This window comes from Vicia villosa, linkage group LG5 (assembly GCF_029867415.1).
Source record: "Vicia villosa cultivar HV-30 ecotype Madison, WI linkage group LG5, Vvil1.0, whole genome shotgun sequence".
Taxonomy (NCBI): Eukaryota; Viridiplantae; Streptophyta; class Magnoliopsida; order Fabales; family Fabaceae; genus Vicia; species Vicia villosa.
In genome coordinates, this window is record NC_081184.1 from 121,890,488 (window position 1) to 121,914,735 (window position 24,248).

Here is a 24,248-nt window from a genome sequence, read left to right on the forward strand (position 1 = left end):
TGAATTAATATGTAACGTCTTGTTCACTCATGTAATTGCTTTTGAGCCCAATATAATAATCCTCTAACTCCCTCGCGACCCACGATAAATGAGTTATAAAAAATGATAGGTTTTCAAACTTTGGTATGCTATTGAATTATTGTCCTCTCAAGACTACTCGAGACACAGGGGTTTTCTTTTCGAGGAAAGGCAATACTAACAGCTAGCACTCATATACCGCTCAACAACCAATTTTACTAGACTTTGATTATATATTATTTTAGCAATATTATAACATCCTCGTTTTCCATGAAGGATCAATTTGGTTACTATTTAAATATAATCGTTATAAAATACAATGAATTTTAATTGTGATTCATCAGTGGAGCACATGTTTGATGGCCCATTTTAAATGTCTTGGGTTTCTCTCTTGACTATCCTACAGTACGGGGTTATTTAAGATTTTCATATGAAAACTAGTAACAAACTCGTACATTCGTATATACAAATATTTATATCAATAATAGATTTTTTCCCGTATACCATTTCGGAATAAAAATATTTGGATAATAAATACCATTTTTCGTAAATAATAGATTTTTTCCATATACAAATATTATTTTTTTTTAGGTGTCATTTACAAAAATATTTGGATCAATATCAAATTTTCGTATATAAAAATGTTTAGATCAATAATAGATTTTTTGACCTATTCCATTTTTGAATAAAAAATATTTGGATTATAAATGACATTTTTCGTATATAAAAATATTTAGATCAATAATAGATTTTTTTTCCCGTATACAAACTTCATTTTTGTTTAGGTATCATTTACAAAAATATTTGGATCAATAGTAAATTTCGTATATAAAAATATTTAGATCAATAGTAGATTTTTCCCGTATATCATTTTTGAATAAAAAATATTTAGATCACAAATACCATTTTTCGTAAATAATAAATTATTTTCGTATACAAATATTATTTTTATTTAGGTATCTTTACAAAAATATTTGAATCAATATTAAATTTTTGTATATAAAAATATTTAGATTAATAATAGATTTTTTGAATAATTTTTTTCCATATATCATTTTTGACTAAAAAATATTTCGATCATAAATAACATTTTTCGTATATAAAAAAATATATATCAATAATAGATTTTTTTTGTGGAAGAAAGAAGTGAGAAAGTGATGAAAAAGAAAAAAATAGAGAATGAAGAGAGATTTGATAAGTTTGATAAAATATAAGAGTTGTATTATTTTAATAATAAAATTAAGAACTTTATGATGCAAAGACCAAAAAATCACAATTTTAATGTGGTGGCAAAAAATTAAATAAGGGTATTTTTGACTTTTTCACAACCATTAATTTTTTTATATTATAGATTTAATTTAATAACAAACTTATATCTTATCATTGTGAATACCAATGTGTCTTACAAACTTATATCTTATCATTGTGAATACCAATGTGTCTTAAGTAAGAACATGCAACGGGCAGAAAAATTTTGATATTCAATTTTTTTAAATTAAGTGATATTTTAAAATTTTAATATTCAATTTTTTTAATAAACAATGTCTAAAATAATATTTTTTAAATAACTATTTAAATCGAATATTTATTTAAAACTTTTATGAAAAAATTTTAAAAAATTCTTTTAGACAAAAATATGTAATACTATAAACTTATCTTTTAAAAATTGAAATAAACAAGCCCGTTATTAATATATGGTAGAAATTTGTTTTAAAATCTTAGTATCCAACTTTGCAATTAAGTAACTTAAGGAGATTAATTTCACCTTTCACTTGCGTAATCTGTTTAAAGTCTGAACAAAATTTTATATGAATTTGATCCAACACACAAATTATTTATAGGTAATCAAATTCAAATTCAAAACGTTGAGAGAAACACATTTTTGTGACCCAAACCTTCCACATTATACTTTGGTGGAGACTAATTTTGTTTTTATCTCCACCAATAAGAATTGTTTTGCTTCATTCATGTCTTAGCGATATCTTAATCTATGGTTTTGTGTACATCTAATTTTATCTATATATTTTAAGGATATTACTATAAACCATAGTTATTGATTGCGGGCGCTTTTGCCGCTATTTTGGAATTCCTGACCGGTGCGGCCCCAGCGCGACATAAAGCAGGAGCGAATCATATTTTCAAGTCGCAGGCGCGAACAACGCTTTTTGACGTCACGGTGACACTACGTCGGGCAGCTTATTTTGTTTTTTTTTCACTTTTTTTCTTTACATTTATGATTTTGAAAAGAAGGAGGAAAATAAAGAGTAGAAAGAAGAGGAAAAGGTAGGGAATAAGTAAGTGTTGGATTAAATATCAATTAAAAAAAGTTAAAAAGTCAAAATAATTAATTAATTGGGACAACTTCTCTACCCATCATAAAAATTAAATAGTGTACATTCAACCAATTACAAGATCTCATTTAATTTTAACATATTTAATAAAAATAATAATATTTAATAATAAAAAATCAATATTATTTAATGAAAATAATAATAAACATATATCGGGATAATAATTAAGTTTTTAATTCATTATATTTATTAATTTGATTTTTATAAAAAATTTACGGGGTTGTGTTATTTGTATAAATTATTTATATATTTAATCTAAAAAATAGTCCATTCTAAAAAATTAGGAAAATTCTTTGGCCACCTCCCAACCTTCTAGGTCACCTCTGGTGAAAAACCCAAACTACCCCTGACTTCGGAAATGCATTTCCGAAATGCAAGAAAAAGATGTTTTCGGAGATGCATCTCCGAAAGCGCCTTTTTTTTTGAAAAAATTGTCTTATTTCGGAAGTTCATTTCCGAAATACTGCGCGTTTTGCAGATTAAGCAAAACAGTCCCCCTCCCCCATTCATTTACCCTAATCTTCTTCCAAACTCATCCTCTTTCAAAATTTCTGCAACAAGCAAGTGTGAAGTCAAAGAGATTGCCAAAGTCTTCTTCCAATCTCAACCTAAATAATCTCAAACACTAATTGGTAAGTTTATCATTTTTTTTTCAATTTTTAGATCCTTTATTCATTACTCTATTAGGGTGTTTAGAAATTGAAAAAATCACATTAAGATAGGTTGGTACTGATATTATGTTGTTTAGTAGGCATAAAAGTAGTTTTGATTTAGGATTTTGGGGTATGCCATTGGAGGTTGCAGAGAAGTTCTTCGCAGGGGTGTTTCGGAAGTTCATTTCCGAAAACACCTCCATTCCCAGTTTCGGAAATGAACTTCCGAAGTGTATCAGAATTTCAATTTTTTTTAGTTTTTTCTGTTGTCTCGCATATTAATCGATTTCAATTGTTTTCAGGAACATGTCAGGCAACCAAACACACATCAGACAGGGTAGAGAGACACAGACTGCGTCGGTTAGACGCGAGCGGGCAGCGACGCAGCTGGCGTCGACACAGGGCCGGGGATGACGTGTGCGAGTTCCCGTGGAGATGGACGAGGGTACCTCTACATCTGGATCGAGGAGTCGGCTGGCTCGGGTATCTTCTTCCCGCTAGCGAGAGGAGGAGGTGGCAGTGCCATACCACGAGGCGGAGGGGGTACCGGATGTTGACCCTCCAGTCGGGGAGGAGGATGAGCAGGAGGACAGCTACCCGGGAGGGCCCATTGACACTTCCGTGCTGATTACCTACCACGATCACGCCGCTCGGCGTATCTGGGAGGGAGAGGTATTTTTTATAATTTGCCCGACTACATTATTTAACTGTTTATAATTTAGACGTTTATTCGATATTTTCTTAACGGTCTATTTAACATACGCTTTTATTTATTTTTTTGTAACAGGAGAGAGAGCCGTTGAAAATGGTGAACCACGCCCGGAAGATTTTCAGTCTGTTTAAACCGACTGCTAAGTGGTTTAACGACTCGGTGAGAGCTTCAGGGCTTAGTGGGCTCTGCATGACGGGGTACACCACCATCAGCCACGGCATGCAGGGGGCCTTTGTGGAGCGCTGGCACAAGGAGACGTCTTCTTTCCACTTCCCGGTTGAGGAGATGACGATCACCTTGCATGACGTGCAGTGTCTTCTCCACCTGCCGATCAGGGGTCCGCTATTGACCCACTCCCGGATCTAGAGGGTCGAAGCCAGTCAGTGGATGGTGCTCTATTTGGGCATGGAGCCCGAAGCTGTTGACTACGAGTGCATCACGACATATGGGCCTCATATCCGGTTCACCACACTGAGCCGCTATTTCGAGCACCACCTGGACGCGGCGGTCGATGTCGAGGATGCGGGTGACGACCTATTTACACATTATCACCGTGGCTGCGCTCTCCGGTGCTGGTACATGCATGTGGTAGGTGTTGCGATCTATGTGGACAAGAGTGCGAGGTATGTCGACGTGACCTACCTCCACTACCTCATGGACCTGACTACCGTTCACCAGTGGAACTAGGGGGCAGCTACTCTGGCATACCTATACCAGAAGCTGAATGAGGCCTCCAACTAGAGGACGAGGCAGTTGGTCGGATCCTGCACACTACTTACGGTACGTTTTATTTTAATTGTTTTGTATTTATTTATGTTTCGTATTTATTTTTAATACATTATCGTGTTTGTGTTTCAGAGCTGGATCATCTCCTACTTCTCCCGCATCCACGGCTTCCACATCGATCCTGCGTACGCTGACGCCATGCCCAGGGCCGCCAGATACGTTCTCCAGAGGGGAACAATACAGTGGGACCATACCGTGGGTACTTGGACCGCACGATGCACGATGACGTCACCTGGAGGCCGTTCAGCGACTACACTCAGATTGTCCCCTTTGACGACATATCTCTATATTCTGGCTGGTTGGCATGCAGGACTAGCATCATGGTCCGGTATCTCCCTGAGCAGTGTATGCGGCAGTTTGGATTTGTGCAGATGATACCCAGGTCACCCTTTGAGGCTGCTCCCGACACAGTGACCCGAGTGCAGCTCACTGCCATATTTGAGGATTGGGAGCGTCATGTGGTACCGTAGGAGTACCGTCGCACTCGGGTCACCCAGGACAGGCACAGTGTGGAGGGATACGTCACATGGTTCTACCGGGTGTCACATCCTCTGCTGAGACCCGACGTTCCCAGCGCTCCTAGGCCAGCACACGAGGAGATCCTGGAGAACCAGCAGGCCGAGGATGACCACGCCATTGATCTCCTGCCGATCTGCCAGCGGATAGAGATGCTTGGGCGGGACGCGTTGGATCGAGGTGTCGTTCATCAGGACGGTCCAGAGGCAGTCGTCGTGATGGAGATGATCGTCACTGATGCGGGCCGTGCGGCGGCATACAGGCGATAAAGGAGGTCCCAGGGAGAGAGGGTTAGGCATACCCAGTAGTGGTCGGGTTTATTTCTTTTTGTTTTCGGATTGTATCTTTAGCACACTATTATTATTTGGATTTGGATCGGTTTGTATATATTACTATTTTTATCATATTAGTAGAATTCTGTTTATATGCGCTTATTTTATTTCCCGGCTTCCTTTAATTAAAAATACGAGACTATTTCCAAAAACATAAAAAAAAAACACAGTTTCTGCATAATTTGGAAGTTCATTTCCGAAACCCCCAAAATCTGAAAAAAGGTGTTTTCGGAAGTGCATCTCCGAAAACACCCCCCATGAGGGGTTTTCGGAGATGCACTTCCGAAGTCTAAAATTTTTTTAAAAAAAAAATACTTCGGAAATGAACTTCCGAAGCAGGGGTAATCTAGGGTTTTCGCCGGGGGTGGCCCCCATAGGGAGGTGGGTAAAGAAAATTTCAAAAATTAACAAATGATATTCCACTATCCATTATTTCATTTTTAAACGTGTTTGCCTTGTTCCGCTATGTAGGAGTATAAACCAATATTTTGAAAACTGAACTGAATTGGTCGATTCAATCGGTTGGACCGTGAACCGGAGATGAATCCAATTTGGGCAACCTTTCAAAACCACTAGTTCGTCAAAACCAGAATAGAATCGGAAACATCGGATTGAACCATTTAAAACCATTCGAACCATAGAACCGGAGTCAATTTTATAAAACTGTCTGGTTCAAAAAAATGCATCAAATTGACTATTTTTTATTTTTTTAAAAAAGTTAATATGTAAATATCAAAATTTAACATACATTCTCCAATCATAAAAAAAGAATTCTGTATTTTTATTATATACATATAAATTTCTAAATTTTGTCACTTCGTTATAGTTTTTCTTTCAATCACACTCCATCATATGTTTGTCGTAGTTCAATTCGAAATTGCTTTTTGTTGTTTAATTAAATGTATTGTATTGTTTATTTTTGTATTCTATCTTTTAATTTAGGTATTCTTAATTATTTGAACTTTATTTTAATTATTATATTCTATTATTTTACTTTTGTTTTGAATTAGTTTAACTTATTTTATTATAATTCTTTAGTTTGTTCAAATTATTCTTAAATGAAGGTTGAAATGAAGTGCACAATTGTATTATATTATTATATGTATCATCAATATTGTTGTATTAAGTGTATAATTAATTTTTAAAATATTTATTTTATTAAGTTGTGAATATATAATTATGTGTGATATATCTATAAAAAATTAGTTTAATAATATTAATTTATTTAATAAACGGTTCGATCAAGTTCGATCATAGATTTAACTGGTTGAACCAATTAAACCTTAAATCGAAAACTTTACCAAATCGATCTCCGATCCGGTTTTTAAAAATTTGGTAAAAATTAGTTAAAGCATTCAAATTGATTTGAAATGAATAGTAAAATTATTCTATTTTGATAATTTATCATTTTAAGGGTGCACCTTCTCTTTGACAAATTTATTCTACATAAATGTTTCTCTTATATGAAACCATATACCAATATATAGAATAGTCTCCAAGATTTGAAGAAGATTAAAAATTTAAATTGAAAGTATGATATGTTATTTTGTTTCTCTTTCTTTATATGTATCCTTTTTCAAAACATGCAAGTAAAAGAAAAAGAAGGAAAAAAAACGTTTATTTACTTAGAGAGTAAAAGAAAATTGGATTTTGAAGGTAAACTCACAATAACAAGTAAACTCACTCCTAACTTGTTCAAAGTTGTGCTGAATTCCAATGTCACAAAAAATATATATATATATATATATATATATATATATATATATATATATATATATATATATATATATATATATATATATATATATATATATATATATATAATCGACTTAACACTTGGTTAAACTTGATGGTGCAAAGGAAAGGTTACAACTCTTCAAGGCAGATCTATTAGAAGAAGGTTCCTTTGACTCTGCTATTCAAGGTTGTCATGGACTCATGGTGTCTTTCATACTGCTTCACCTGTTCAGTTTGGTGTCAAAAACCTTCAAGTGAGGTCACCTTCATTGTTTATGATATCAAATGGGACTTAAAACATAAACTAAAATAACGGAGGAATAGATATTTCTTAAGACTCTTTTTCTCTTATGATAGATACAAGTACATAAAACATGCCTTTTATAGGCTTTACATGCTGAACATCTTAAATATTAAGTAATACAATAGTCTGTTAATCACTATACGTATTGGCTAAGGAAAGTATGGCGTTGTATTAGATGGGCGGCATACTAGCTGAACACTACTTTTATTTTGCTATGTATCTTAGGTCTTAAGCATGTATGTAGCTAAGATTTATTAGTTAAGAAATGCGTCTGTTTGTTTCAGGTTTAAAAAAATTAATTAATTTTTTGTATTTTTGGAAATAAATTTTTCAAAAGTGTTTTTCAAAATATTACAAGTTTTTTTATATTCGTTTTTTTTAAAATAAAACACTAATTTTGACATCATATAACATAAACACACATTATTGAAGACCATAATTTAGTCAAAATCGTAATTTTTTCAAAAAATTGTATTTCTAAAATGATTTTTATGAAAATCTATTTGAAATAGTTTCAAAATTAAGTGATTTTTTTATATCCAATTTTTTTCTCATAAATAGATGAAATACCTAAAATCACATTTTAAGAATAACTATTCAAACAAAATTTTCATTTGAAGCTTTTACAAAAAGTTTCTTTGTAAAATTTTTTTTCACAAAATTATGTAACGCTATTAAAATCATTTTTAAAAAAAGTCAAAACAAACGGGCCCTAAGAATATCTAATTAATAGCTTTTATATTCTAGAGTTCTCTTGATTTAATACTCACATTGGCTCCCTTAAATCAAATTTTTAAATTTTATCATTCCAAACATCTTTAACTTGTAAAATAACTCAACTTTTAGCGGTTTCGTAAATTTGTCTGCAATTTGTTCTTCAGTGGGAAACCGAATATCAATTTGATCGCCACTTCTTTCTCAGCTATCAACTCTCTTATCTTATGAAACTGAATATCAATATGCTTGGACCGTCCATGGAAAACCGGATTCTTACTCAGTACAATTGTCGACTTGTTGTCGCAATATATCTTTGTAGGACTATTATGCTTCTGATATATTACTTCAAAAATTCATCTCATCCATATTGTTTGAGTAGCACAATTGGTTGCTGCAATATATTCAGCTTCAGCAGTAGAAAATGCAACAGCTGGTTGTTTCTTCGAATACCATAAAATTGCACATGTGCCCAAATGAAATGCGTACCCTGACGTGCTTTTCTTGTTTCTATATCTCCAGCTCAATCACTATTTGTGTATCCAACAAGTTCCACTTTATTATTACTAGCATAAAAAATTCTATCAGTCAGTGTACCTTTGATATAACGAAGAATTCTTTTAGATCCTTGTCAATGACTAACACATGGTTCTTCTATGAATCTGTTCAGCAATCCAACTGCATAAACTATATCTGGTCTTGTCGCAGTCAAATATCCCAGCCTTCCGATCAAACTTTAATATTGAGTTGAGTCTACTCTTTTTCCATCATTTTCTCTTGTCAACTTCAACTTTTCTTCAACAGGTGTGTAAACTGGCTTTGAATGCTCCATCTTGAACTTCTTCAGAATATCACTTGCATACTTCTTTTGAGAAATGAAAATTCTATCATCTTGTTGGACGACCTCAATGTCAAGGAAATAGGACATTAGGCTCAAATCTATCATTTCAAAATGTTCAATCATAGCTTCTCTGAATTTTGCAATCATCTCTGAATTATTTCCAGTAAAAATCAAGTCATCAACATATAGGCACACAATAAGGACATCTCCAGGATCCATGTATTTGATATGTAACATGTGCTCGTGAGGACATTTGTGAAAACCATTCTTCACAAAATAAGCATCAATCTTGTTATACCAAGCTCTTGACGCCTGCTTTAAGACATACAATGTTTTCTTCAACCTATAGACTGTATCTTCCTTTCCTTTTACTACATATCCTGCAGGCGCCAAGAGTGTGTTCCTCTCAAGGTCTCAGTTTCGAAACCCGCTAGGTTCAAATTGCTTATTAAAAAATAATATTAATAATAATATGTCGGAATTTTGAAATCCAGATTAACAACTTACAGAAATTGAAATTCGGATGTACTCCAACACGCCACACCAAACTTAATTTTAGATATATGCACAATCAAAGTTTCAAATTTGTCTAAATTTTAAATTCAGAGGTTTTTTTTTCAATTCAAGGAGGTTTCTAGCCTCCTCAAATTTGGAAATCTGAAGTAATTTTGCATTTTTAGTACACTTATGTGTTGTAAAAATGTTGATGAACATTCATACTATTAGTTCTAGAACTTGTCAATTAAGTGCCATACCACCTTAGACTGTGTATATTTGAGGTGGTTATTAAATAATATCATCATTGTTTTTTACTCTTGTCGCTTCTGTTTTGCTTTGAACCGTCACTACTACTTACATCTCAAAGTCCACAAATAAATGAACATTGTTTTTGCATTCAAACATTATAAATATGTAATATAGTTAGATAATTAACATATGAAAATGACTATCATTGGAAAGAACCCCAAAACTTATAGTAGTAATAAGAGTGAAGTCGGTGGTACAAATTAGTGTAGCTAAAGACTACACAAGTGGTCATTTATGTAGATAATGGAGGTACCACACATTCAGTGACTAATAGGATCACTTTTCTATTTAAGAGTGGGAAATAGAGGGTATAACAAAATGTCAAATATTAAGCAATCAATTTTTGAAACTCACTGCTGAAACCCGAATATACAACAACAACCAAATTAATATTATGAGGACAACTAGTAAAGAGACCATGTACTTGGTAAATCGCATATGTGCCAGGTGGGTCTGTGTGTTTGTGTCAAGCAGTATATTTGAGAAGGTTAAAAACTTTCTCAAATTGAGAGAAAAAAAACATATGTTAAATCTCTAAATTTAAAATTCAAAATTAAAAAGGATAAATATGGAGATTAAAATCTGAATTGTTTTTATAAAAAAATGGGTTTACCTCACTGATGTGATTTTGTTTTAAAATGGGTGTATCAAGGACTGGAACGAATAATTAAGCTAATCATCTAGAATCACGAAACAACGTCTTTTTTCATGTGCACAACATCGATGATCAAACGATGGTTGACTAGTGTCCCGTAAAATTAAAATATAAAAAATTTAAAAAATTTCAACTTTAAAGATCTAGTTCGTTAACGCGGAAAATCCAGTTTGGTATTACATGCCTGAAATGGTTGTTACGGTGCTGGTCGTGGCGACGGCGATTAAGACATAGATCCCTTACCATCAGAGTTTTGCTAACCACAAATCATGTTTTCACAAACATTGTTGTTGTATTTTTACTACCCATTTTTGCGTTCTTATTGATAGATCTATAAGTTGAAAAAAATAGAAGAACTAAGGTTCTGTTTGGTAAAATTAGCTGATAGCTGATAGCTGGTAGCTTTTAGCTGGTAGCTGATAGCTGGTAATTGATAAGCTAATGTGAGTGTTTGGTAAATTAGTTGTTTCATTAGCTGATAGATACAAAATGACATTAATGGCATTTTAATTAATGAGGGTAATAATATATTTTAGTTAAAATAATAAGGGTATTAATGGAAGAAAAACTCACAAGCTAAAAGCTAAAAGCTCAAAAGCTACAAGCTCAAAGCTACTTCAAATAGCTTTTGAAAAAAAAGCTAAAAGCTAGTAAAAAAGCTACAAACTAAAAGCTAAAACAGAGTTACCAAACATAACTTTTTTATTATAACGAGCTGAAAAGCTAAAAGCTCTTTTTTTTGTCTTACCAAACAGACTCTAAAAGATGTGAAGACATGAAAAAGAGAAAACAAAAAAATTATGTTCAAACTTACATGTTTAATGTTGTTTTATTACAATTTTTCATGTGGGTATCAATAGATTAACAACCTGGAAAAAAAAAGAAAAAAAATCATAAAAGTGTAAAAAAATTAGTAAAGATAAAAATATGATATATGAACGAATAAAAAATATTGAAGTTGAAGTAGAAAGAACAATTAGAGAGAAACAACAATCAAAGAGAGAGAAAGAGAAGTTGTTGGAGAAAATAGAAGGAGTGTTAGGAGTGTTTTGAAGATTAAAAGAGATAACAAAATGATTTGATAGAAATATGAATAAGAAAAGAGTAATGATGTTAATTGAGTAAAATATGGGGAAAAAAGATATTTTGTCTTCCCAACAAAAGATAAAATGTTTTATTAGATTGTAGTTATGCATTGGTTCCAATACAATGGAAAGCATTTGAAAAAAAAAAAAAACAATTTGAAAAAGCAAGTTGAGTATAATAAACTACAACAACTAGTATTTGGCAGAACATAATAACAAAAGTTTTGTTGATTTTTATGATTGAACTAGTCAGAGACCCGTGCTTCCGCACGGGTGATTTTTTTTTTTGGTGTAGTATTTTTTTAATGATATGAATAATATAAATAAAAGGAATTATAAGCAATATGCATAATTAAAAGGAATTGTTTTACTTGAATAGAGTTAGAGTTTTATTGATTGTTCTGTTATACTCCCAATTCTTTGAAAACCGAATATCCATAGGAATCGTTTTGAAATTTGAAAATAAATACTTTAGTTTTCAAATAAAAGTCATTATTGTTTAAAATAAAATAGGCATTGTATTGAAAGTGGCCCTTAAGATTAAACATTGTTATCGTATTCATGTGCTAATTTTGTGTGTAATAAAGAATCATATAAAAAAAGACATGTGAGTTGGAGAAAAAAAATAAAATTTTAACAAATGCAAATGTAAAATTTTAAATATAAATGAAAAATATGAAATAATTTACTTAATTGTAAATTTAACAATAATTATATAGAAAACAATGATCCACAAAAAAATGTTTAAGATAGGTTAAGAACACAATAGCAAAATTGGGTCAGGTAATTTAATAATTGACGGTCCAACAACAATTAAAAGAAAATGATATAGATCACTATGGTTTAATAATAAATGAAAAATGATCATATAAATTCAATTATATTAAATAATCATATAAAAAAATACTATAAGATGGAGATAATAAAAATGAAATATTAACATTTAAAAATAAAAACTATCTCTCAATTAATAGTAATTGTTGATTAAAATAAAATAGCTACTATGTTGATAATGACCCGTGAAATAAAAAAATAATTTGATGCGATATAAAATAAATTTAAAAACAAATGTAAAATAAACAATAATCATGGAAATTTAATTGTATTAAATAATGAAAAAAATCGTGAGATGGAGAAAAAAATAAAAATAAAGATATTATCTCTCAAATAAAGATAATGATTGATTAAAATAAAATAGACATTATGTTGATAGTGACCCGTGAGATAATAAATAAATAAATAAATAAATAGAGAAAAAAATTAAAATGAAAGTAAGAAAGTGTGAAAAAATGTGAGAGAAATTTAAAATTTTAATTAAGATAGAGAAAATGTGTAATGATCGATTAAAAAAAATTAAATATTGAGTTGATAGTGGACCGTGAAATAATTAAATATTTTTGAGAATAATAATTAAATGATCGATTATTAATATTTTTTGCGATAATAGATAAATGTAGAAAAATTAAAATGAAAGTATGGAAAAATGAAATGTGAAGAAAATTTGGAATTTTTAGTAAGATTAAAATTTAAAAATAGATTATTAATATTTTTTGTGATAATAAATAAATTAAGAAAAATTAAAATAGTAATGATGTTAATTGAGTAAAATATGGGGAAAAAAGATATTTTGTCTTCCCAACAAAAGATAAAATGTTTTATTAGATTGTAGTTATGCATTGGTTCCAATACAATGGAAAGCATTTGAAAAGAAAAAAAAAAAAACAATTTGAAAAAGCAAGTTGAGTATAATAAACTACAACAACTAGTATTTGGCAGAACATAATAACAAAAGTTTTGTTGATTTTTATGATTGAATTTGCTAGACCCCTTAAACGAGTACCATAAGTTATGAAAAGGTCAATGAAAACACCAAATCTTCATATTCCAAATCAGTACTACTGCTTTTTACTAATAAATTATCCTAATGTGTTAAATATATATTAGTTGGTTCTTGTAAAAAAAAATTGCTTATTTGGTTTTCATTTAACTTGAATAAGTGATTTTATTTTTTTTCATATCTATAGGTAATCCCAATAAGATTTCTACTTCAAGTAACTGAAGCATTAAGAATGACTCATCAAACAAACTCTTACCAGAATCAATTCCAATCCACCAAACTTTTCTGAACATGGATAACAAAACAAAAAATTTATTTGATTTGATTTTGTAAAATTGATTTTAGTTTTTAAATATTGAAAATCATAAAACTTGTTTGATGATTTTTTTATTTTGCAAAATTATTTTTAAAAACTATTTTCTATTTAAGAGCTTTAAAAATTAAAACAAATTTTAGAGTTTTTGGATTTTAGTTTTGGAAATTGGAAAGGAAAAAAATTCATTAATAGCAAATTTGTATATTGTGCAAGTTTAAAACCATTTTTAAAAGTAAAATTATCAAACTTATTTTTTTCTTCAAAACTACTTTTTAAGTTGATTTATAAAATAGTTTTTAAAAAAAAAAAAGACTAAGAGCTTGTTTGAATGAGTTTTAGTTTTTAACTTTTTAAAATTATTTTCTAAATCAATTTTTAAAAAATAGTTTTAAAGAAAAAAATAAAATAAAATATAATTGATAACCTTACTTTCAAAAACAGTTTTAAAATTATACAATACCAAAATACTAGCAACTTTTAGTACTTGTTTTAGAGAGTGTCCAACCTCTCTCTAAACTCTTTTTCTCTTTCTGCATCATGCATCCATTCCTGCATTTTTCACCATTCAGCATGCATACATCCACCTAAAATCTATCAATCTTCATGCATTCACAATCATGAAACATTCATCATTTTAAGCTCATTTCATGCATCCATCTTTTCATATTTTTGTACTTCCTCCGTCCCACAATGAGTGATCTATTGCGTCATTTTACACATATTAAAAAAAGTGTATAAAAATAAGAGAGAGAATAATATTTTTATTATAGTGTCTCTATCATGTATTGGAAATGATGAAATTTTAATTAATTAAAGGGTAGAATTGAAAAAAGTGTATTGAAAATTGAAATAAGTCATTCATTTGAGACACTATTTTATTCTAAATGGATCACTCATTATTTGACGGAGGAGGGAGTATTTACTTTCCTTCTCAGTTTATCGTTTGCTTTTGTTTTTTTCTTTGAATGGAAGCATTGGTTTGCATCGTAATGTTTCAAATGGTCTCTCTTTTAAGGATGCAGTTGCAGAAAATCTTGCAAAAGATGACCACTCCAAACCTCAATATTCTCTACAAGAAAACATCAAATTAGCCAGGTGATTTTGTCAGGTGATAATCAACTCGCTAAATAACCCACGTGTCGGGTGCTTTACACCTCACAATGCAGTTATTTTTTATAAAAAAAAAATTATATGTTTTTCTGTCTTGCAACAGTGGAAGAGAAATTCAAAAATTTTGAAAATAATTTTGCTCGGTGATATTCACCCCGCAAGTATTTTTGTAAAAAATGGGGGGAAAATAAAAACTGTTTTTACTGATTTGGTCAGAGTGCAGGTGAACATTGAATGCTCTTTTATGACACATAGGTTGCTGGATGCATTCCACCTCGCAAGTCCCAACGTCATTAAACTTTGCCAGGTGATATTCACTCTGCAAGTATTTTTGAAAAAATGGGGGGAAAATAAAAGTTGTTTTTACAGATTTTGTCAGAGTGCGGTTGAACGTTAGGTGAGCTTTTATGACACATACGTTGCAGGGTAAAATGCACCCTGCAAATGTTTAATAAATATCACACTAGGGATGTCAATGGGGCGGGGCGGGGCCGGGGGACACTTCCCCATCTTTTTCCCCGCCATCAAATTCATTCCCCGTCCCCGTCCCCGATCTCCGTCACGGGGGAATTTCTATCCCCATCCCCGTTCTCCGCGGATCCCCGTTCCCCGCGGGGATCCCCGTAGATCCTACATTTATTCATTAATATTTTATTTTTTAAAAATGTTTATATTTTCTATAAAAATAAAAAGCACAAAGAATTCACATATTTATTCTGTTATTAAAAAATACTAATATTTGGCATTTATTATTTTTTATTAAAAATACTAATGGAACACAAAATAATAATATTTTTTTTATAAATTTCTATAAAATGCTATAAAATTCAACAACATGAATTATAATACTTTTTAAAGTAACAATATGCCTAAACAACTAAAAAAATCCAACAACATAATTATGCTTCAAAAACTATACTTCATCAAAACTAATAAGGGATAATTGTAAAATTTAGCATCATGAGTATGCTTGAAAAGCTAAAAAATACTTCATAATAAGTCAACTAAAAGAAAAAGTCAACATATCTCTATTTGCTCAATTGATAACACACGTAAAGTAGAAATATCAAAATACTTAAAACAAAGTTACATATAAATAAACTAAAATATTAAGCAAAATATCCAAACAAGTAATGATCAATCATGTCTCTCTTTCCAACTTCTCCTTGCAAGGTCTTCTTCCTCATTCCACAATTGGATATGACTTTCTTTTTCCTACGAAAAGTAAACAATCAATAATTATATTTACTTAAAAAATACTTTAAAAACTAAAAGGTAATCAATACTAATATGTAAATTACCTTATTATTATCATCATCATCATCATCATCATCCATATCTTCATCCACACATTCGAATTGAGTCAACGTTTTTGAGTAACCTAAGAAACAAATAGCAAAATTAAAATTTAAAAATCCTTTTCAATTAATCTTGTAAAAGATAAAAATATATTACCTTTTATATCTTTTCGGATCCAATCTTGAGTGCACATCAAAGCCTCTAAAGTGTCTTCCTTCAACCTACTACGTTGTTGACTTAAAACACGACCACTAGTACTAAAGGCGGACTCTGAAGCAACGGTAGAGATAGGAATTGCTAAAAAGTCCCTTGCAATCTTTTGCAAAGTTGGAAATTTCAAACCATTTTGTTTCCACCATCCTAAGATGTCAAAATTTTCTTTTTTTTGTTTATCAAGCAAGACACCATCTTCCAAGTAGGAAGTAAATTCTGACTTGACATTTGTAGTTGAAGTATTTTCCATCACATATTCCGAATAAGCCTTCTCGCAATCTTGACTTGTGACATCAATGTCATCTACCAATGTTGAAGAGAATGGCTATAATTTCTAAAACCAATATGGTTAACCATCATGATGGGATATTCATGCAATATAATCATCTTCGCGAGTTCATTCCTAGAAACATCTTGATTAAATGTATAATTTCCAACCACAAATGATTCATGTCTGTTTCCGGATTTTTTTTCTGTCACTTTAAGCATGGCTTGTTTTGGACCTCTCTCTGTGCGTTTTGGACATATGCTAATATGATCAAATAAATGTTTAGTACCATTTTTTGTATCACCACCAATTTTCTTATCACAAGATTTGCATATAGCCTTCCAAAGGCCTCCTATTTTTTGCCTTTTAAAATAGGGCCAAGCATATGATTTTAATCCCCTTTTGCTAGGACTTGTAGTGGGTTCAACAGGAGCTTCAGGATCTTGATTTTCTATATTTATTTCATTTGGAGTAGATTAAACTTCCTGTGTGAGTGAAACTGCATTACTTTCTATAGGAACTTCATTCCCTTCCAAAGCAACATTAGGACTATTAGATGATTGAACTTCACCAACCATTCTTTTACCAAAACACACACAAACATAAATTTTAAAAGGCTACATGGAAGTAGAACAAAAATAATAAATATATGAAAAAATAATAAATAAATAAAATAGTAAATACATGAAATTCACACAAAAAATAATTAATAAGAAAAATCTTATATTTCTAAATATATGATGCATTACACATATTTCTAAATATATGAAGTATATTTCTAAATATATTATGCCTTATTTACTGTAACTTTTCAATTAGAAATAATAACATATATTAATTAATTATATACATTTATAATACATTTATTTACGTATATACATGATATATTTACTCGTGTAAAATAAGATATATGATTTTTTTTTATGGGTGATAGCATGATATAAGATATATGATTTTTTTATTGATGCATTACACTTAATGGCTTTCGTCTTATAATTAGAAATATAAGATATATGATTTTTTTTTATGGGTGATAGCATGATATATTATTGTTTATACTTATATGTTATTATTTCATTAATAATTAGAAATATAAGATATTTGGTTTTTTTTATGGGTGATAGCATGATATATTTATTCATTAAAAAAGTAATATTTTTTTGTTTAATATAAAAAATTAAATTATAGTGTGATATATTAATAAAAAATAGGAAAAGTATATTTTAATATTTTTTAAGGAAAAACTGATGACATTATTTTAATTACAAATGCATAGTATATTTAAAAATGAACACAAAAATATTTAAAAGGAGATAAAAATGAGTAATTTTTTGATTATTTTGTATTTTTTTAAAATGCAAATGATTTGATAACTCTAAAAATTTCTAAACAATTTAATTTAACGTTAATCAAAATAATCAACTTTTCTTATAAGCAATTACATGAACAGGTTTATGAGAATCAAGGAGAAACAATCTACTTTTTTCTATAAACAATAATATAAACAGATTTATGAGAATCAAAGAGAAATAATCTATTTTTTCCTATAAATAATTACATGAATAAATTTATGAAAATCAAACATTATTGATGAAATTGTAAGAGCTGTGAATAATGGAAGCACACCAAATAGAGGAGATGATGGACGGTGGTAAACCCTGACACTAGCAGAGAAGATGGAATTGGAAGAGAAAGATGAATGGAGATTTGACTGGAGAAGAAAAAAAGGAGTCTAACGTCTGAGACTCTAAATGTCTGGCAGAAGAAAATGAAACGCTTCAACTTTTTTAGGGTCTAATATTTACATTTCTCTCTCTTAATAAATACATGAATATTTATTTATTTTCTTCCCTCACATCCCAACCTATCTTATCTCTCTCACATTTCTTTCATTTTCCGAAAAATATTTTCTCCACAAACACTATATCTTTTATTTTTAACACAAACAAAAATTTCATACTCAAATATCTTGTTGGATTTGGATTTTCTTTCAATTTTTTCATCAAAACCATCTACTATAAGGTATACATATGAAATTAATTTTTTGTTATTTGATATTGGGTTGTATGAAGTGTTTAGATTATGTCATTATTTATTACATGATGTAAATAGCTAATTATAGTGTATCTTAGATTAGCACCCCGATTAGTTTTAGCTAATTTTATGATTAATTAGTTAGCTATATATAGTCCTCTCTTGTACATTGCACAGTAGGGTAATACATTGAGTTTACTCCATTTTCTCTTTTCTTTCTTGGTAATCCAAAGTTAACATTGTTAACATTATTAGTGAAATTTGTACGATAAAAATAGTGATGGTCAAATTTGTGTATAATATATTAAAAAATTTGAGATAAATTTTTTATGATATTGTGTATTAATTTGTTTAAATGATAGAATATATGTTGTTGTTTTGTTAGTTGTATAGAATATATGTTTTTAGAATTGGTAAAAAAATTTAGGAACCATTAACAATAATTTCTGTTTTTAGTTTTGTTAATAATAATTTCTTTAAGTTTAATATATATATATATATATATATATATATATATATATATATATATATATATATATATATATATATATATATTGTTTTTGACATAAATGAATTCTTAAAACTGAATATTATTATTTTTTATAGAAATGAAATATTATTTTTATTTTTTAAAACATAATATTATTTTTATTTGTAAAAATAGCATATTATTATTTTTTAAATCAAATTATTATTATATCAAAAACAATTTTTTTATAAAAAACAAAATATTATTATTTAAAAACAGAATATTATTATTTTTTAACTCAAAGTATTATTATATTATTTTATAAAAATAGAATATTATTATATTAAAACAGTTTTATTTTTTTTAAAAGAAATGAAATATTTGCCAGATGAATTTCACCTTACAAGTTTTTAAATATTCAAACTTTGCTAGGTGAATTTCACCCCGCAACTCACTGAACATATTGCACGCCTGCTCTGAACCAACTGTGTCACCTACTCAAAACAACCAGTTTCACATTCCTACAAGTCTTGGAAAGCGTGTTTGCGGGGTGCATATAACCTGGCAACATTGCAGGATGGAAACCACCTGGCAAAGTTGCAGGGTGTATTTCCCCTAACGAAAGTTGCGACTAATGTTTTTGCAGGGTGAATACACCACCTCGCAATTGTTGTGTTGCAGGGTGATTATATATTTGCGGGGTGGGTTTCATCGGACAAATTTGTGTTTTTTTGTGTTTTTTTTTTTGTAGTGATTTAAGTACTTGTCATTCCTCTTTTTCTAGGAGTTACAAGTGGTTAGATCTGGATTTGGACGAAGAGAAAGTAGATCTCTTTTCCAAATGCTTTGTGGCAATGAAAAAGCCTAATGTTAATGTGAAGTTCATCAAAGAGAAACTTCTCTTACTTGGCTTCTCTTAAATCAAGCTCTCCTACTTAGGGGGCGATTATTTTCTTGTTAGTTTTGCATTGGAAGGTGGTTCAATCATTTTTTACACTAATGAGCTGAAGGTTTGTAGCCTTTTCTTTGTGTCACGTACACCTAGGAATACTTCTCTCAACTAATTTAAAAAAGATGTATGGCACTCATGTACAAGTATTCCCCTACACATTTGGAGTAATGATTCTTTCACTAAAATAGGTTCACTCTTTGGAAGAGTTATCGAGGTGGACTTGAAAGCATCCAAGTGAACTCAAGCCCCCGACCTATTTTTAAGGAGGGTTTGAGTTCACAGAAGATTAACTTGTCCAAATGTCTGAATGGTGCTTTTTTTTTTGTCTTTCTTATCTCCAAAGTCATATTTCTATATCACTATAGTTTTTCAAGTTGTTAGATAGTAAGAAAGCGACACAACTGTTTAGAGAAACTCAGAAATTAGGGTGTACTTTTCTTCTAAGTGATGAGGTTGAGATTAAGATATTCTTAGGTGTTATATCCTAAAATTTGCCCACCATCTTCAAATATTCAAAATTATTTCAAAATTGAATTTTTATAAAAATCTTGGGGTCATGTACATTGACATATTGAATTTTATAAATATTCGATTTAAAGTCTATTTTAAAATATAATAGTTTACTCTTAAATTATTTATATTTTAATAAATAGCAAAATATTTGTCTATGCTTCATACACCTTCAATTGACTTTTTAATTTAAATAAGTGACATGACCCAGTTGGTAAGAATTAGAGAGTAAGGCTTGCAAGTATAAGGTCATGGATTTGAATTTTACTTTCCTAATTTTGACATTTTTCCCTTTTACTAAATAGTAGTATTATTCATACAAAGTAAATTATGACAGATTGAACTTACACAATTTTCGAATACTGAATTCGAGATCTATTTAGATAGTATGATTTAGACAAACATATAGTATTCGTCCAAATTTTACTATACAAATGAAGCGATAAAGATAATTTGATAAATGTTATGAATAATTAGATGATTGTCCCTCAAACATCTTATTCCTTATTTATATTTTTTTTTTATTTATTACATTGTCTGTATATTGTCCTAAAAATAGAACCAACCTCATTGTAAAAGATACACCAATGAAATAATACAGAATTATTCTCATCTTTCTCTCTTCTCTTTTATCTTCTTTCTCCTATTTTTATAACACATTATCAGCACAAAGCTCTAAGATTTTGAAGGTACTATTATTCATTTTATTTTTTTTGTTTATATTTTATATTTTCTAATCAATATATTTATAAATAACACATAGAAAATATAGTTCATGAAGAACTTATTAAGCATCCCTGAAGGATGGCAAAATGAATTATTTATATATTATTAAGCATCCCTGAAGGATACAAAAACAAATTATTTATATAGTTCCTGAAGAACTTATTAAGCATTCTTGAAGAATAGCAAAACGAATTATTTATATAGTTCCTGAAGAACTTATTAAGCATCCCTGAAGGATAGCTATGTGTATTTTTTATTTATGATTCATCATATTTGTTCTTTTAGATATCGAAAAAAAAATCGTTTTTGTAATAATGGAACAAATTGATTATATCTTTAAATATATGTCTATATCATCATAATCATGTATGTTCGAGAAAAAAAATACAATCAAATATGTCCATATATCAAAATATTTATTACTTTGTTACCATAATCATCAATTTGAACGAAGCACTGTATTGATGTATATAACTAATTACCTAGTATCTACATAATACATATATATACCTACATATGATATGTATATATAATTTGATTTATATGATAATATTTGAATTTTTCTTCACCCACCTCCCAACCTTCTTGCCCACCCATGGTGAATTTACCACAATACCCCTTGTTTCGGAAGTTCATTTCCGAAACTGTACTTTTTTTTTAAAAAAGGTGTTTTCGGAAATGCATCTCCGAAAACGTGTTTTTTTTAATATAAAATATTGATTTCGGAGATGCATCTCCGAAATAAAGTTACATTTTCAGAAAATGTGGTGTTTCGGAAGTTCATCTCCGGACGCACCCTCCTTGGGGAATTCGGAAATGAACTTCTGAAAATATGTCTGGACAGAAGAAAATGAAAAACAACAACAATTCGCTTTATTTAATCGGGTGAAGATTACAACGATAATATTACATATAATTAAAGTTACATATTGTTGATCACAGGTAGGTGGGGATGAGTCAACATTTTGATAACATCGTCCGCCGATCTTTGAAGTTTCGCGTCCAACTCGATCGGGCCCTTCGAAGAAAATCGGTCGAACGTTGTCCACAAAACCGCCAAATCTTCGTCGTTCTTAATCTCAAAAGGTGTGAACTTAATGCCTCCCTCGTCGTTAAGCGATGGCGAGCGGTACTCGAGCTTGACAACCTTTCAATTCTCGGGATAGCGCAAAAGCGTGTTGAGCGACGGTATCAACTCCGCAAACGGCGTGTCGCGCGAGAAGCGAAATTGGAACGGCATCGGGTAGCCGGTTTCAAAGTAGACGAATGCTAGGTGGGGGTAGGTTTGTGTCATTTGTGTTTTGTGGTGTGGAGAGGATGAAGAAGAGTGTGTATTTATAGACTTATTGGAGCATTGATGGCCTAACAAACCTTATCCTGCCTCAGGGGACATTTTGGAAATGAACTTCCGAAAATAGGCTCCAGACATGTATATTTCGGAAGTTCATTTCCGAATTATGCAGAAACAGACATAAATTTTGCATTTTGTTGATTGCTTAGTGTGTTGTCTAAATTGAACATATGGAATTGACATTAACCATAAATTAGACAAGCAAGTCATAAAACATAATTATATTATACATGTATTGAATCGGTCTGATTTTACATGATAAACAACAATACATACAAAAAACGATCCGGAACAAACTAAAATTCACCGAACCAATCGGTGGATCCTAAGTCCAAAATAGGCTCATTCTTCGACCGCTCTCTATTTTGCTCGCGCTCTTGGCTCATCATTTCTTCAAACTCTGCCATTCTTGAAACAAAAGGATCCGGCCAAGTTTCTGCCTTATTTGAACGATGTGCGGTCCATTGACAACAAGTAGCCGGTATAGGACACCCCGGTTTCAAAAACACTTGGACGAAGTGCCGCGATCGTAGATACCCGATGCATATGATTCGGCCCGACGAGTCCAATGGCGGTCGACTATGAAGTGGAAAGAAAGTCTCACTTAGTCCAAACCTCGTCAAATCGACGCATACAATATCATATGCACTTGCTATGAGATGACCCATATCGGGGAATGACATCCACTTCGAGACCGGAGCGATACCGGTAAGTGGTGGAACAAGTGCATCATGAATTTTTGCAAACTTTTCTTGATTTTCATATAGTCGGCCATAGATGTCCCGATACGAAGTCAACTCCGCAAGAAGTTCCCGTCGGACTAAAGTGTGATTATTTTCCCCTTTACCGAGCAAACCCGCAACGGCCCGATATCCACAATTGCCGTCTCCTCCAACATCAACGATGTTATCGATATATTTGTGCATAAAAAGTGGCATCTCATCAATGTAGACAATGGGTGATTTTTTTATCGGCGGTGTGCGAGGTGGCTTCGAAATACGGGCACCTTTGTTACAACTACTCTTGGACTTAGGTGTCTCATGAATTTCCGGTAACGATGCATCAACATGTTCAAAGTAGGAAGGAGATCGTTTTGTTGATGTGTCATCTTGTGTAATTTTGGACTTTTTCGGTGCACCTTTAGTCTTAACCGGTTGAGATGGTGGTTTCAAATCGGTGGTCTCCGGAAATGCGATCTTTCGCAATTGTTCTTTTATGTGCATTTTTGTTGTGTCGTCCGCTTTAGCAAACTTCTCCATTATCACTTCCAACTCGTCGGAGATGGTGATTTTGGATCATTTTCTTTCGGCGGGTCAAAATCATCAAAACGAAGTTTCTTCCAATGGTCGGCTACCTCATCCATGCGTATGGGTGAATTCAAATTCTTTTTTTTGCAAGTATACAAGCACATGGTAGGCCGTATGTCTTTCTAATCGTGCACCCACATAATGAACTATCCGGCCCCGTCGTCTCCGACCGCTTAGCTTCATGAAACAAAAAATTCAAACCCGTTCGAGATATGTTGTAAATCAATTGGGAGAATAGAATTTGCCCTTTAAACCGGTGTTCCATAACCGTCTTGCTCCGACCGAACGATGTTTGAATTTCATTGTGTTGATTTTCAAGCATTTGGTTCACGGTGTCCCATCCCC

At 31.0% G+C, this 24,248-nt stretch overlaps 1 protein-coding gene across 1 annotated transcript; it reads right to left on the reverse strand.

Annotated features, from left to right (window-relative positions):
* Positions 1 to 8,859: 8,859 nt before the first annotated feature.
* On the reverse strand, positions 8,860 to 17,132 carry LOC131605307 (uncharacterized). The gene is made up of 5 exons (XM_058877680.1): positions 17,063 to 17,132; positions 16,689 to 17,017; positions 16,230 to 16,356; positions 16,076 to 16,155; positions 8,860 to 9,276 (listed from the first exon to the last, which is right to left on the reverse strand). The coding sequence occupies exons 1-5, from the start codon at positions 17,130 to 17,132 to the stop codon at positions 8,860 to 8,862; spliced, it is 1,023 nt and encodes a 340-aa protein (XP_058733663.1).
* Between the last annotated feature and the right edge of the window lie 7,116 nt (positions 17,133 to 24,248).